The sequence below is a fragment of the Microtus pennsylvanicus genome, chromosome 19, assembly GCF_037038515.1.
Source record: "Microtus pennsylvanicus isolate mMicPen1 chromosome 19, mMicPen1.hap1, whole genome shotgun sequence".
Taxonomy (NCBI): domain Eukaryota; kingdom Metazoa; phylum Chordata; class Mammalia; order Rodentia; family Cricetidae; genus Microtus; species Microtus pennsylvanicus.
The window spans coordinates 30,830,211-30,843,576 of record NC_134597.1 but is presented as its reverse complement, the minus strand read 5'-3'; the positions used below and the strand labels follow the sequence as shown (position 1 = coordinate 30,843,576).

The following is a 13,366-nucleotide window of genomic DNA, read 5'->3' as shown; positions in this document are numbered from 1 at the left end:
GGGGGAGTCTCAAAGTTTGTCTGCAGCAGTAGTGGGGAGTGGGCTTGTCGCGCGAGGACTTTTTTGGGATGAGATCTGCCTTCTTGCCTTCCTTTTGTATGCACAGCCCGATTTAACCCCTGCATCTTCGGCCCGAGCCCAGCAGGCTTGTCCTCCCCGGGGATTCACAGATCTCCGAGGACACTGGTCGCGGAGCTCTCGGCGGGGCTCTCCCGGGTTCTTGCGCCAGTGCATAAGTTCCACGCGCGCACACTCAAGCACTTACGGAGAGAGGCGTCTCGCCGGCCCGTGGCGGCTCTGAGAGGTTCCCTCCTGCCTCAGCATCCCCGGCCCCGCGGGGCTCCCACCGCCATGGAGGTGCTGGAAAGCGGGGAGCAGAGCGTCCTGCAATGGGACCGCAAGCTGAGCGAGCTGTCAGAGCCCGGAGAGACCGAGGCCCTCATGTACCACACGGTGAGGACCCGCGGCTAGGCCAGGGGAGTTTTGAGGAGAAAGGCAGTTGTTGTCACCAGCTGGAGACCTGGGAACTGGGAGGCAGCGTCCAGGAAGTGGCATGACCATAACAAGAGGTCTGGGGATGGGAGTTTTCCTTTATGAGCAGGGAAAGGTGCCCAGCTGAGCCCTTTAAACTTTCTTCCGAGTAGTGACCCTTTGTATTCCAAAGCCGTTTATACTATTTCTTTATCGGTAGCACATTTCCTATTGCTAACGGTACTGCAATTCTGGGAAGGGGATGTGTTTTGAGAATAATGTCTCCACCCAGTTACATTGATTGTTTTTGTGTGTGTGGTAAGGTTTGTTAAAAAAAATTGGACAAGCTAATATAGTATTTTCTTACCATCTGTTTATCTTCTCTCCCCTTTCCTGTTTCTTAACTTTTTAATTTATATCTTTAGAATGTATGTGAGTGTTGAAAAGCCTTCTTTCTCCACACGGGATGGAGGCCTTCCTTAGCTGCTTCAACTACACAGCCTCGAAGATCTGCTTCCTCCCTTTTCAGGGGCAAGATCTCTGAGAAGTCCGGAAAATCTGAGGCAGCTGCACATTTCAGAGAGGCTTTGGGGAGAGATGGGACAGCTCACCAGTTCCTTCCCACAGGGACCTCTTGGGAGACTCAACTGTCACAGAGCGTGGCTCATTTAAAGACTTCACTTCCAGCCTTTTGGCATTAAATTGGCAAAAGGGAATCCTGTTTCTGGGAGCCAGGGCCGGTATACTGCTTTGTTTGAGATTTCTGGAAGTTTGTAATGACACACACAGAGAGAGACAGAGACAGAGACAGTGAGACAGACAGACACTAGGTAAGGACAGGCTTGGCTGCTTTTCTGTCTTGGTGCTGTTAATGGGGTCAGTACCAGGATATTTGAAACTTTTGCAAAAAATGGCCTGCAGGCTCCACCTCTTTGGCCTCTGCTGCTGGCTGACTGTATTTTGGGAAAAGGGATGGGGCCTCCCTGCTGCTTCCCACCAAAGCGTTTGTGGTGGCTGAGAAGGGTTGGTTAAAAAAAGAAGCCATGTGCAGGGTTGAGAGGGAGCGGTAGTTCACTCTGGGGTAAAAGCCAGATGTTGAGTGTGATCCTGATCATCTTGGCCTTTGCCCACTGTCTGTCCCGAAGAAGCCTTTGGGTTGGGAGGCCAGAGGTGCTTCATGTGCTGGAGAAAGAGCCTGAACATGCTGACCCATAGCTGTTTCCTAAATTTGGGGACTCCAGCTGTTTCCCCTGACATGAGGTACATCTTGACCATGAGGGAGAGCAAGCTTGTTTTCAGCATCAGCTCTCATCGTGAAAACCTCTCACCCAGCCAGTGGCTGCAAGGCCACAGCTTCGGGCCGCCTTTCCGCGGGTGGAATAAAGTGTGCAGACAGCCACAGTGCTGAGATGCTGAGAGAAGCCAGGCTGAGCTTTAGGTACCCTGGGCTTTGAGATGAGTCCCTACCTGGGACAGGCAGGAACTGTAGGACAAAAGCTTGGCTTGGCTCCAGCTACTGTCTTTCAGTGTCAGAGCTTGAGACCTTGCATCCCTTTTGATAGTAACAACTCAGGTTTCCGGTGTCGCTGTGATACAGCAGTGATGTGGGGTCCTTTTTCTGACAATCCTCTGCTTTTCAACAACTGTTAGGGTTTTCAGGCAAGTGTCTCCCTTTTGAACCGCTCACACGTACAAAATGCCATTCATAATTGCGGCTAGTCATTAGTATGTGTATATGAATTAGTGCTGAAAGAGGTATGGCGGGCTGGATCATATTCCTCTGAAGTAGGGCAGGTTTGGGAATGATCTGAAAACAGGACTTTTCTCGGTTACCTCTTGAACTCAGATGTCTATACACTGAGCTGTTAGTGTAGACGGCCCATGATGGCAGAGGGGCCGATTCCCCATGTGGATGACGTGACGGTCTGTTTTTATTACGTTTTCATTCAAAGATGTTCGTTCCCTTCCTATTTATTGAATAATCTCCATGTGCCAAGACTATTCTAAGCGCCGGGGATACATTCTGAACAAATATAGACAGCAGCACATGGCTCTGAGCCGTCTGCAGTTTTTTCTGCATGTGTTTGCAAATGTGTTGAGAAAAATAAACAGCACGCGATGAGCCTGAAGAGAAGCACGCGCTACAGCGTGCTCACCATCTTAAGAGCAATGGAAGAAGGAAAAGCAGACCCATGTCACCAGGATAGAGTCCTCAGGTAGAGGAAGGACAGGACAGAGCCTCCGCGCAGGGTTTTGCTGGAGGTGAGTGTTATCTCTGCAAGAGGAGAAGCCTGGGCGCAGGCCAGCTGTCAGAAGGCGGGGAACCTCAGACATGGACTGTGTCTGTAGCATCATCATCGTCTGCTGTAGCTTAGCCTAACTTGTGATTCAGGCTGCCTCCAAGATGCTGGGGCCCAGGTTTGAATGGATCCAGTGAAATTTTCGAAGTTGAATGTATTGAGAGGAGAACACGGGGGGCGGGTGTATGCGGCGGGGGTGGGGAGTAGATGAAAGAACATCTTTGTGAAAAGCGTGAAGAAATGATGATAGCTACCGTCTGTACCTCAAAGAGGGGGCCTCTGCTATACACATGCCCCTGTGTGGTCCTCCAGGCCTCACTCTTGGTTGGATGCTCTCCTTTTACCTTTTGTTGACCATGTGTGCGTGCATGCATCTGTGTGTGTGTGTTGTATGTGTGTGTGCACGCGTGCGTATACACTGTGTGCCTGCGGAAGCCAGAGTACAGTCTTGGGTGTTATTCCTCAGGCACCCTCTGCCTCCCTTGTTGTTTGAGACAGGGTCTCTCACTGGCCAGGCCCATGTCCTGTAGACTAGGCCGAATGGGCAGTGAGCCCCAGGATCTATGCTTCTCTCCCATCCCAGTGCGGGGATCACAAGTCTGAGACAGCAGGCCTGTTTCTTTTCTGCTAACAATGGTTCTCGGGATTGAACTCCAGTCCTTGGGCTTGCAAGGCAAGCACATTCTGGTCTGAGCCCTCTCTCCAGCCCTGCTGTCGCCATCTTAAAAATCTTAGTCATCTTTGAATAGGAGCCCTATAATTTTGTTTTGCAAGGGCTCCCTCAAATTATGCTGGAGTCCCATGAAAAGACGTTACATTTAATGCTTTACTAAAATGATGCTGTTTTCCCACTTTGGTGACCCAGTGAGAGAGCCTTTCTTTGTTTATTTTTTCACCATGGTTCCAGTTATTGAAATAAGGTCCTCAGGTCTGCACAGTTAGATACCCTTTCCCAGCTGAGCCATCTTGCTGTTTGAGCCCATCACCCCACCCCCGCCGCACACACACACATAATTAGGTTTATTTTATATATAAGAAAACTAAGGCTTGGTGCCTTGGAGCACGTCGTGGGGTTTGGACCCCACAGCTAATTAGTAACGTAGCCTGGATGCAGATCCAGGTCTGCCTGGCTCCAAAGCCCGTTATTCTATAGGTTAAAATCTCCTGACTTAAAGAAAGGGATCTGATTAGAAGGTTGGAGGGAATGACAGAGTGATCGAAACTGCTGAGTCCCAAAGCAGCCCACGTCTAGCTGGGGCTGGCCGTGTCTCCTGCGACCAGGCTCTTTGTTTTAAATCGGGATTTCATGAACAGGTGTGCTCACCACGGCTCTGTCTTAGCAAACCTCTCACATCCTCGGCTTCAAAAGGAGAAAATGTCCAAGTTGCCTAAGGCTGGGATTTTTCTTGCTCAGCTGTGCCTTGTGAACAGGAAGAGCAATGCTTTCCTTGCTTCGCTAGCTGTGAAGACTCCTCTGTCCTGAAGGCTCAAGGCGTAGGGCAAACAGGTTTAAAGTCACCTGAATACTGAAACCCATGGATAGGCTGGATGTTGGCTTGCTCAGCAGGTTCTGAGTGGGGAGAACTTTGGGCTTCCTCCTGAGGCTCCTCTAAAGCCTTCTGAGCTGGAGGTGTGACTCAGGAGGTCTGTCACCAGCACTGAAGAGAAAAAAAAAATGTGTGATTAAGGTGACAGATGGAATTCTAGTTCAGCGAATAGTCTTCCATGAACGCCGCTGCTTCCAGACTGGTCAGGGCTGAAGATGTGTTTAGAGTGACGGCTAACACAGGACTGAGGACCTGTATTGGAGTTGGGGACCCATCTGCAAAACCCGTTTTTACAGGCATGTCTGGATGTTGGACTGTTCTAATGTTATATGAACCCGTGAGAGTCTATTCAAATTTTATTAATGCATCTGTGCACAGTCTGGATCTGGGGATATGATTAAAAAATGGAAAATTGTTTCTGGTGAAAGGATTTGGAGTTCTGGAGTCAGGAGAAGGAAGAGGGTTCAGCTACATACTATACCATCTGGCACTGTTCAACTTAAATATTTTATTTATTGTAATTATTATTTGCGTGTATGTGCATGTGTCTGCATGTGTGTATGTATTAGGCACATGTGTACTGGAGTGCGTGTGTGTGTTAGGCTTGTGTGTACTGGTGTATATGCATATGTATGTCTGTGTGTGCATGTGTGTATGTTAGGCATTTGTGTGCTTGTCTGTAGGTGTGTGTGTGTGTACTAGTGTGCATATGTGTGTATGTGTGTGTATGTTAGGCACATGTGTACTGGAGCGCATGTGTGTGTGTTAGGCATGTGTGTACTAGTGTATATGCATATGTATATGTCTGTGTGTGTATGTGTGTATGTTAGGCACTTGTGTGCTAGTCTATAGGCGTGTGTGTACTAATGTGTGTGTGTGCCAGTGTGCATGTGTGGAGGTCAAAGAACAACTTTCAGGGGTTTCTTGTCTCCTTCCACTGTGAGTTCTAAGCTTTGAACTCAGATGCCAGACTTGCACAGGAAATACTTTAACCTCGCCAGCCTCCACTGTTTGGATTTTTACATTCTGGATATACTTAGAAAATGAAGACTTGGAGCTGGATGTCATAGTAATGACTATAATCCTAGCATTTGACGCTGACACAAAAGGATCACAAGTTCATGGTCAACATGAACTACTACGTAGAAAGTTCCGTGTCAGCCTGGGCTACGTAGTGAGACTTTATTAAAAAGACCAGAAAAAAAGGGAAAAAATGAAATTTAAGACACCAGGGCAATTAAACTGGACTCTGAAACGAAACTAAAGTAGATTCACCTAAATCTGGACTAGAGGTAATTTTCCCGAAAGGAGGTATCAGTACCGACTGCATTAAAGCTTATCACATATGTTGCGGCAGATTCCATGTGAAGACACCAGGCAGCAGGGACACGTGATAGAATGGGATTCCCAGGTTGAAGGCTGATCATGGGTTGTGCAGAATAAACTTTGCCATCTTGGTCACTTCCCCTCTTCTATACCATCTGGCGAATAAAGGCTTTTGTCAACTTTTGCATTGTTTCTGTCCAGTTAAAAACGAGTAGATAGAAAGTAATCTTCACAGAGATGGCCACAGGTTCTGCTTGGCTTACATGGGTAGCGCAGATGTAAAATGAGTCGGGGGTTCCTCTACTGAGATCTTCCATCTGGTTAGTTTCTGAAGGAAAATGACTGGTCAGCCGGTGGAAGGGAGGGAGTTGAGGGAACCTGAGGGTATCCCGTGGGAAGCATCTGGTTTTCTCATTTTGCTGACATTGTCTGCTGGGGAGTTGGCCCATCTCATAGGCGGAGGGGTCTGACCTTCCTGCCAGCATGCCCAGAGTCTGGGATGGTTCTGATGGGCAGGGAAGCCTTTGGCCAGATGTTTTCACTCAGATCGTCTCCTGTTGTTGCGCCCTGGCAAAGTCCTGATGGGGAATCTGGGTGCTCATTGGTTGAGGGGATTGAACCAATGAATGTAATTGCTGGGAAGCAACCCTGGTCCTCTGCAAGAGCAGCCAGTGCTCTTAACTGCTGAACCCTCTCTGCAGCCCTTAAGAAAATTTCAATACCTTGGCAGCTGACTTAATTTATTGTCAAGGATTGGGTCATGCGAGTATTATCTAACCCAACAGCTAGAAAGAATGTAGGCTTGCAAGGATGAACCTAGATTAGTCATTTAGGGCTGAAAGAGATTCTAGAGACTTAGGTGTGATTGTTGGTATAATAGTCTTTCCAAAGTTATGTTTGATTAGCAAACAAAGGTGTGCCTGCTGCCTCTCAAAGGTGGGCTAGCACCTATAAAAATGTTTTGAACCGGCAGTTACTAGTCGTGAGAACAAAAGAACAATCCTAGAGTTGACGCCATTTGCAAAGTCTAAGGATTGTTTAGGTGTGCTACCAGCATCCAAGGAAGGAACTGCAGTGTGGCAGGGAAAACCTATGAAATACACACAGTGCTTGTCCATGGGGTGGGGTCAGAGGTGCAGGGAGGGAGTGTCCTGGCTCATTGGCCGAGACGTGCAGAATTAGCTACATTATCCAGACTCTCTGCATCTGAGCCAAATACCAGGGCTCGAGGCAGCCAGTGGGGCCAGGAATCTTGCTCATCATGCAAGGCAAGAATAACTTGTTCCAGTCCAGGTCCCCAGCAGGGTGAAAGCCATTTTCAAAGCTGCTTTCCCACTTGGTGTTGGCTATTCAAATATTGATGAGGCACTGTGTGTCTGCCTGCTGCTTGAACTTGCTGCCATAGCCTGGCCTCGCAGCTGACTGGGGCGTGGCCCTAAGGCCTTGCTGGCTATTGGTTGTGGTTGAGCCTATGGCCATAGGGCATCAGCACTGTCCCAGCGATGCATGTTTCCTGCTAGAAGAACTGAAAGGAAAGATGAGACCTGTCATCATTAGCCTTGAGCTAATCCCCCCTGCTCACTGGATGTTCTCCAACTCTTCCAGTCAAAGTTCCAGGTGACCTGATTTTTCCCTGGAAGGAACTGTATGCTTTAGCCGTGGGGTACAGAGTGGGTTTTATACGAGGAACCTGAGACTTGGAGTCATAAAGTAATTTACCCCCTCTGGAAGACAGGCTTCTTGAGGCCAGATGTGCCTTTGGTTTTTCCATGCTCTTCTCTTCGCTGAGGTCAGGTGTGAAATGCTAAGCAATCCATGAGAGTCCCTTAACACACAGCCATCCTGAAAAATGGATACGCTGGGTGATTCTGGTATTTTCTGTTAATGTGACATATTATATATATATATATATATATATATATATATATATATATATATATATATATATATATATATAATCTGAAGGCTTTTTTAAGATATGCACATTTAGTTTGATAAGGGCTCTGTGGAACCGGCCTAGTGCCTTAGGGCTTCTGTTGCTGTGGTGAAATACCATGACCAAAGCAATTTGGTGAGAAAGGATTTCTTTGGCTTACACTTCCACATCACTGTTCATCACTAAATGGAGTCAGGACAAGAACCCAAACAGAGCAGGAACCTGGAGGAAGGCACTGATGCAGAGGCCATGGAGGGGTGCTGCTTACTGGCTTGCTCCTCATAGCTTGCTCAGCCTGCCTTCTTATAGAACCCAGGACCATCAGCCAAGGGATGGCACCACCCACAATGGGCTGGGCCCAACCCCATTGATCACTAATTAAGAAAATACCTTATAGCTAGATTTTATGGAGGTATATTTTTTTTCAGTTGAGGTTCCTACCTTTTAGATAACTCTAACTTGCATCAAGTTGACATTAAATTAGCCAGGACACTTGGTATCTATCTCTTTGTTTAGAGAAGACAATGAGGGTGGGACAGTTGTCCAAGAGCCCTGGCTTTCACTGGGGTTGGGAGTGGGGCCTATTCTGTCGAATGGGTGGGTCTCTGATCCAGGCCACTGGTTCTCTGGTGCCCTTGGGTGTGTTAGTTGGATTTGCTTCTTTGCTTCTGATGGATGCATTTATTTATACTCTGTCCTCTGTGTCAAATGTCTTCTGTTTGAGGATGAGCTGCCCCGACCGTGAGAGTCTGATGTCATTTGGGAAGCAGAGGGGGCTTATAATTATTCTCCCTTGTGTATCTGAATTCTCTTGCCAGCTTCTATCTTCAGCTATAAACACAGGTTTCTGCCTTCAACACATGCTCGCCAGCTGCTTCTTCTTGCCCATGTTTCTGTTAGCCTTGTTTATGGTCAGCTTTTTCTTTTTCTTTTTTTCTCACACAAGTAGTTATCAGCTTCAGCCCCTGTTTCTCCAGTTTCACCCGGTGCGCTGGTTCCCGTCACCGTGGGCTTCTCCCACCTCCCCCTAACTTCAAGTTCAGCCTTCTTTTCTCTGTGTTTACCTGCCAGGCCTTGTGGAACTATTTGGCAGTCTTGACCATAGGCTTCACCTCGTAACTCCTTTTTTCTTTGAGACGGGGTCTTGCATGGTAGCCCAGGCTGGCTTTGACTCACTCTTGCGTCATTCGGCATCAGTTTTCTAAGCACTGGGAACACGGGCGTGTGCTACCTACCGTACCTGGCTATAAGTGGTCTTTGCTTGAGTTTCTGCAACACTGAGGGGGTGGGGTGAGGGACTTAGCTTTCCCTCCATCGCTGGCTTCTTGACCCTGTCTTAAACATGACCATTGGGTCCTTGGCTGTCTTCTCTTTCTGTATACTCCCCAGCTCCTAGTGTAGCTGATTCTTTAAGTCTGTTGGTTGTTGATGGAGAGATGGAGATCTTTGGAGTATGACCCCAGATTCTTCTGGATCCACCTTAGCCCCAGGTCAGCTTAGGCTGTGTAACCCTTGAATCTTCACAGTGTGTTCTTCTGACTAAGAAGAGCTGGGGTTACTTCGATCTCTGTTATCAGGTGCCTTCGTTATCATGGGATGTTTGGTGACATAGCAGTCCCAAGTGTCAACCCGTGCAGTATTCTCATGGGTCATTCCTGAGACAGCTGCTTCTCGGTTCAATGTCACCAACCAGACACAGCCTGTGTTTTGTCTGGATTTCTTCGTATACTTTGGCTAGGGAAATCCTTTGTGGACTTGATGTGGTGGTGATATGTAGAGTTGTTTGACTGTTCGGAAGGTCAGTGCAAAAATCAGACCTTTGGTGACATCATTTGTACGCCTGTGGGTCTCACAGCTGTTCTTAGGGCTGGCTGCAATCAGTTCATATTAAATTGCCTGCTTTGGGGTTGGGTTCCTCTGATGTAGTTTATTTAAACTTAACTAGCATTTTAAAAGAGCTTTGATTTTGTTTGTTTGTTTGTTTGTTTGTTTGTTTTCCATGCAGGGTTTCTCTGTGTGACAGTCCTCGCTGTCCTGGAACTTGCCTTGTAGACCAGGCTGGCCTCGAACTCACTGAGATCCATCTGACTCTGCCTCCAAGTGCCGGGATTAAAGGCGTGTGCCACCGACTGCCCTGCTAGAGCTTTGGTTTGTGTTGTTGATAAGGAGTTCGGATGGATTCTTCTGAACTGCCCAAATCTCCATGGCCGTTCTTTGTCAGCTGCTCTCAGCTCATGTCTAAAGCATTTCGATGTGGAAGTCATCTTCAGCAGTTTGCTTCACACCCTGTGAAGTTTACCCCACCAGAAGTTCGCGTTTGTATTAAATGGGCCGAAATCCCCTCTATGTCTTGGATACCTACCACTGAAAGTTGTTCTTTTGTGTATGTGTCTTTTGAATACAGTATGTCATTCTGTGGTTTAGGTTGGAACCAAACTTAAGGTGTAGCTAATACCAGAAATCTTCCTGCTTCCGTTTCCAGAAATACTAGAATTACAGGTGTGAGTCGCTACTCCAGGCTAAAAGTCTCCTATCTAAAAACAAAAACAGGCTACTTAGTGTCATAATGAAACCCATTACTTTGCATACTAACAATAATACATTAAAAAAAAAACTCTAGCAAATTTCAGTTGAATGGGCTATTAAAAATAACAGCAATAATAATGTTCAATTGGTTGACTATTTCATTTGGACAACCTAATTGATGAGTATAGTTGTGTGCATTTGTTTTTGTTTTTATTTTTAAATAGAGTCTCTCTGCAGCCTAGGCTGGACTTAGGATCATGATCCTGCTGCCCCATCTTGCTGAGTGCTGGCATTACATACGAATGCCATCCCACCTGGATAAATTATATTGTATAATGGGGAAATCTGCTTTCTGGTTTAAAAGTTGGGCTTCAGTGAAACCTAGACAAAATCAAAAGTGGAAAAAAACAGGGAGGTAGGAGACTTTTTTTTATATTAAAGAGAAAAAGCCTTTCAGACTCCTTGGCAAATAAAAAGTGTCTGGGGAGAAGCGAGCCACAGTTTCCAAGTTGTCTGAGTGGAAAATCCTGGTTTGTAGCATTTCATGTCTTGGAAATGTCTGAATAGTTTTTGTGTAAAGGGAAATTCCTTTTGGCTGAGAGAGAGCAAGCTAGCGGGATGCAAACCGATAGGGCGATGTTTTTAGACAAGCGGAGGAAATGGGATTTGTGGTGGCACTGCCTCCCTCACTGGCAGTCCTGTTAGCAGCCAGTCTGAGGCAGCCAGTCAGAGCCTTGCAAGGGTTCCATCATCAGGGCCTTCTTAGCTTCCTGCCCACACATCCTGGGGAAATAGCACTCTCGGCTGGTTCTTCCTCCAGTCTGGAAATCTCCGTGTCTCTCTGTCTCTCTGTGTGTGTGTGTCTTTGTCTCTGTGTCCCCCCCTCTCATTTCTTGCCTTTTGAACTGCTTTTCAAAGCCTGCACATGTAGGTAGGCCGACATCTGTTCTTGACCTCGTAGCTCTCCCCATAGTGTGGGAAGGAAAGAAGGCAAGGAGGTCATTGAGTGACAAGCCCTTAAACACCGGAATGTGTTTTGCAGTAGAGCTGTGCTCGGGCTCTTTTTACAGCGTGGGGAATGGAACGACAGATGAAAAGGACGACCGAGAATGCAATATCCACAGCGGGCGCTGAAGCTCTCCAGCCATCCGAGTACACAATGTAGAAAGTTATAAAACACTAGCGTTGGATCTGGGAATCCTAGTTAGTTTGTTTCAGAAAGGGGCTGCAAACTCAAGATCTTTCTTTCTCCACTCCCCAGGTACTAGGATTGCAGATAGGCACCGTCACCTCCCCACAGACACCCCCAAGTACTTTCAAATGTAGTTTGAGAAAGGGGGCTCTGTGGGAAGTGTTTGGAGCTAGTCTGAGATGGTGAAGGGTTTACACATTCTCTCTGTAGACGGGAAGATGGGAGGCAAGGGCGGAAGTAGAAATGGGTTTGAGGAAGGAAACTTAGAAAGCGGTTAAAAGATAAAGGTTGATAGAGGCAGAATGCTCTGCTGGCTGGCGAGTTCATCCTTGAGCAGGACAGCATGAGGCCTGAAACCACAGGGAGGAGCAATGTATGTACGAGGATTGAAGCCAGATCTGGAGACTAGGTGACTGTGGGGAAGGAAGAGTTGGGTATGGGAGACTTCCTGTCCCCTGTGTTGGCTGGCTGAGTTGCCATTGACCTAGAATGGAAATGTTTGGAGAGCAAATAAGTTTGGTGGGAAGATAATACACTCATTTTTAGACTTGGTGACAGACATATTTGTGAGATATTCAGGAACAATGGCTGAAAAGCATTTGGAAAATGGGATCTGGAGTTCTGGAGAGGGGTTCCAAGTGGAGACTTAAATTGGGGTGCTGGGATTCTGAGGCTTTGTAGTGAAGCCAGGGGTCCACATACAGTAGTCCAGACAGGCCCTGGGTGAGGGGCAGAGGAAGAGTAGATGGAGAATGGAATGGGGGATACGGGAGCACAGCATGGCTCAGGAATAGGCACAGAGCTCAGAGAGAGGGCAGAGAGAGGGCAGAAAGTGAGCAGACTTCCTTCGCTGGATCCCAAAGAGGGGCAAGATGCTGGGAGTGGTCCAGGTCAGGAAGGCAGTCTGTACCCTCTAGGGATGGATTCGCTGGTTTGTCCAGGGCTGTATCAGTGTCTCTGCAGCCACAGGTCTTCTCTGGTGACAGAACCCTTGTGCAGCTCAGGGGACCCCATCTTGGAAGAGCTGTCTGGTAAGAGTGCAGACTGTAGGAAGGAGGGGGAGCTAATGCAGGTGTATACACAGTACTGTTTGCTCTGTTTTATAAAAGGGTTAATGCCGGTTTTCTAAACCAGCAGCATCCTTGGTGCCTCTGTGGCCCTACCTCCATTCTGTCCATGATGAGTCTGTTTGTCCCTGGATGTCCTTCCCAGGCAGCACAGTGGTGTGTGTGTGTGTGTGTGTGTGTGTGTGTGTGTGTGTGTGTGTGTGTTTGCCCTTGCACAGTATATAGATCCCAGGCTTTGTGGTTCACAAAAAGACGGATGGCCACAACCTTATAAAAGCGCTGGAGTTTATTACATGGCCATAAAGATTCCATTTCCCTTCTTTCCTTCTGATTCTTTCCCTGAGAAAGCACTCAGCATACCCACTCATGTCTGAGATGGGTGTACCACAGAGTCGTCAACAATATTCACACTCCAGAGAAATAGAGAGAAAGCCAGGTGTGGCAGCCTAAACCTGTGAGTCCCAGCATTTGGGAGGTAGACAAGAGGATCAGGAGTTCAAAGCAAATGCCAACCACAGATGCATGAGATTCTGTTTCAATAAGAGAAATTAAGAAAGAGAAATGAAGGAAGAAGAGAGAGATAAAAAGAATAGAGAGGGGGAAAAAAGCTTCCCCAAACAAATGGCTCCAGTTTTGTATGAAATAACAGGGCAGGTGAGGACAGATGGCTTTGTAGTACGGTCAGCCTGTAGGAAGAACTAAAATAAATAACCGCCGCTTCAAAGAAAATGAGCAATCCCACTGTCGCCACAGAGGGCTATGGGGACACATGCCTGCTCCCCTGCAGACCCCTGCCCGGTTCTGCACTCACTCTCAGCCTGATTGAGTTCAGGGATGTTCTTTTCATGTCTTCGGCTTCCCAGGGACATGAGGAGTTGTGGTCAGGCACACGGGGGCTGAAGAGAGATCTGGCTGTGGAGAGAATTTCTATTTCTGACCAGCCCAATGCTTCTAGAAGGGCTTCCCCAGGGAGCTGGGATTCACCCCACTGTCCTGTGTGT

At 47.5% G+C, this 13,366-nt stretch overlaps 1 protein-coding gene across 1 annotated transcript in view; it reads left to right on the top strand.

Moving 5' to 3' along the window:
* Positions 1–13,366, top strand: part of Creb3l2 (cAMP responsive element binding protein 3 like 2) — a 118,514-nt gene continuing 105,148 nt past the window's right edge. Inside the window, exon 1 of the mRNA XM_075953452.1 lies at positions 1–453. Coding sequence (XP_075809567.1) covers positions 352–453 — 102 coding nt within the window. The 5' untranslated portion in view covers positions 1–351. The remainder of the gene's footprint in view (positions 454–13,366) is intronic.